The 3,143-nt window shown below is 35.4% G+C and overlaps 1 protein-coding gene across 1 annotated transcript in view; it reads left to right on the forward strand.

The window, feature by feature from the left end:
* The window catches only part of LOC102853841 (general transcription factor IIH subunit 2-like), a 24,383-nt gene that overhangs the window by 15,088 nt on the left and 6,152 nt on the right, over positions 1–3,143 (forward strand). Inside the window, exons 12-13 of the mRNA XM_006900045.1 lie at positions 2,369–2,472; positions 3,041–3,135. Coding sequence (XP_006900107.1) covers positions 2,369–2,472; positions 3,041–3,135 — 199 coding nt within the window. The remainder of the gene's footprint in view (positions 1–2,368; positions 2,473–3,040; positions 3,136–3,143) is intronic.

Raw genomic sequence — 3,143 nt, forward strand, 5'->3', positions numbered from 1 at the left:
TGGAAACACTGTGGAAGCAAACACTCCAGAAACATGGATCCAGAAGAGGAGGAACTTGCACAACTATGGAAGAAAATGCAAAAGACAGAAGAAATAATTGAAACTATAGATAAACAGGTACAAGAATTAAAAAAAAATCACAAGATAGCGAGAGTACTAAATGCAATTAATAATATTAAGACCAAAATGGCTGAAGTGTCCAGCAGGCTGGAAGAAAAAAAAATGACCTTGGAATGTAATGGCTATTGTAAAATAATACATTTGATGTAGCTATAAAAAAAAAAAGAATGAGGATTCTATATACTTCTTCAGGGTATTTTACTAAATAAAAAAACAGAGTAGAGAAATAATTATATGCAGATATTTATCTCAAGAGGCAGGGTAGGTGACACCTCAAGCCAATGTAATAGATTTAGTAGACATTTTTTTAATTTGTACCTGTTTGTTTATATTAGTAATAATAAAAATACCAATAATAGCAGGACAATGCTCTTTATAATGATTACATGAAGGAAATATGTGGGGAAAGGCAGAGGGATCAAGTATATAGAAATCAACTTTCTAAATATGGCTTGGTTGGGAAATTTATATTTTAAACCATTATGAAACAAAATTAAATCTAAGAAGGGAAGTGTAACAGGCAAGATTTACCCTTTTCCTTAAACACTTCGGAAAACATACAAAATACAGAAACAACATTTTCAGGTATTAAACAATAGTCAGTGTACATAAGAAGAGAAACTAATTGCCTGAGAAGAGAGACTAATAATGTCAACCCTATGATTGTGCCAGGAAACTCCCTAGAAAAAATTTCCAGGCTATTGCTCAAGAGAAGTGCGAACCCAAACAGAACTCATACAGGCTTGCTGAATTCAAGAAACTAAATTCAGTTTGTTATTGTTGTGTACCATCAAGTTGAAACCAACCCAAAGCTGACCCTCCAATGGTTTTCAGAGGCAATTAATTGCATGGGAGGACATTGCCTGTCCTTCTCCCGCAAAGCAACTGATGGAATTTGAACCACATGTCTTCATAGTTGCAGCATAGCTTCTTGCCGCTAAGCCACCAGAGCTCTCAAAATTCCGAGTTTAGGGAGCCTCAAGTGTCTACAGTTTGTGAGCATAGTATGAGGAAAGAGTTACCCAGAGAGAGCTCTCTAGAGAGCTCTGTAAAGTTCTTTCTGAGTTCTTCACTGAGTGTTGATCAACAAATGAGGAAATTACCAGAAGGTAGAGAAAGAACACAGAAAGGAGCAGGCCAAATGGTCTCAAGAGTTTACACGATTCGTATTGCCACAGTGTGGAAAGATTTCTTGACATCTGGGACACTGAATAGAGCTCACAGTAATGGGACCAAACTAACCCCAGCCTAACATTTGTAGTAACCAACTTTAAAAAAGCTTATAAACGCCCTTTAGAGTAGTGAGAGAAGATCTTCACCCTGAAACCCACAGCGTCCCTTTTCAGCAGGAAGTAGCTAAGAGAATACGCCATCCCCTTTTCCTTATGAATCAGGGTGAAGCCTCTCTCAGGGAGGAGTGATAGGGAATGGCAAAGGACACACCGACAAAGGAGATTAATCAGAACTGACTTTGACAAGCAATGTGGCAATTGGACAATTAAAACAGACATTCGGATGGCGGGGGAAGAAGAACAAACTGGGGAGGAGGGTAGAGAGAATGGTGCAGCAATGAAGGAATGAAAACCCAAAATCCCTGTAAATGTTCATTAAAACTAATAAAATTTAATAATTAAAAAAAAAGCTTATAAACAAGTTTTGAACAGACCAAACTATTTTCAAATAATTTAATTGTATTCTAGAATAAAGCCACATGATCTTTAAAGGGATACGAAACTGTCAGGCACCCAAAATACAGCAAGATTCACAATGTCAAATGATACTAGAAGTGCAAAGTCATAGGGTAATATGACCCTAACAAGGATAAAGAAAAAGTATTCCATTTAAACATACTCAGAAATAAAACAATTGTCAGAATTCGGCAAAATCATTAAAACAGCTATCTTACACACACTCTGTCTCTCACCCCCCCTTACTCACCCTCTCTATCCATGTTAAGGAAGATTGAGGAAACCATGAGTGTGATAGAAAGACATGAGAAAGATATAACACAGGATCCTTTCTGAGGGTTCATCACATACTTTCTGATGAAGAATAAAATATCTAAGATTAAAATGCATTGAATGGTATTAATAGCAGATTTAACAGGAAAAAATAAAATTTTTTAAAAATGAACAGAGGGGCATTGAGCATGGGAAAACTTCAGGATTTTAAAATCAAGGTAGCATATTTTCTTTAGTTCTAGTGCCATGTTTTATACCTCTTTCTAAAAGTACCTTTGCCTCCACAGGCATTTGGACAGCAGTGCCGAGCCTGGACTTACCTTAGGAGGCTATTTCTGCCCACAGTGTCGGGCAAAGTACAGTGAGCTCCCTGTTGAATGTAAAATATGTGGTAAGAAACTCTTCATTCTTTATTCAAAAAGTTAACCTTAAAGAGCTTTTATACTTATATTACTGCTAATGTAAATGCAAACCTTAAGTTCTGCCTACACATCTGAGTTTAAATCTGTGAGAGTAGAAATAGATTTTTTTTTAAATTTTTTTTATTATTATTCATTGGGTGCAAAGTTCTCCACTTCCAAGAATAAATAAAGTATGCTGGAAGACTTTTCATATTCTTTCTCTTTCTGGAAAAACATTATTATGTAAAGAGCTTGTGATAGTTGTAGTAGATGTTTGTAGCACTTAGCAGCATTAAATATATAGAATTATAATTGGAAATAAAAGTGATTGGATTATAGAATTTTCTTTCATCTAAGCAGATACACAAATATCATATAGTCCTTTAGCAACAAAATCAAAACTATCTTAGAAATCCCATTAATAATGTGGAGAAATAAATACTAGGAACCCTATAAGAAGCATATTATTTTTTAGTCTAACTTATCACATATGATTTTTTAGCTCTTTCCCCTATGGCCTGTGAACTATCAAGTGTGTCTCTGTTTTTTATGTGTTAGGTCTTACGTTGGTGTCTGCTCCCCATCTGGCACGCTCTTACCATCATTTATTTCCTTTGGATTCTTTTCAAGAAATTCCCATGGAAGAACATAACAAAGAAAG

The sequence above is a fragment of the Elephantulus edwardii genome, unplaced genomic scaffold (assembly GCF_000299155.1).
Source record: "Elephantulus edwardii isolate Elephantulus edwardi_28Jun2011 unplaced genomic scaffold, EleEdw1.0 scaffold00271, whole genome shotgun sequence".
Lineage (NCBI taxonomy): Eukaryota > Metazoa > Chordata > Mammalia > Macroscelidea > Macroscelididae > Elephantulus > Elephantulus edwardii.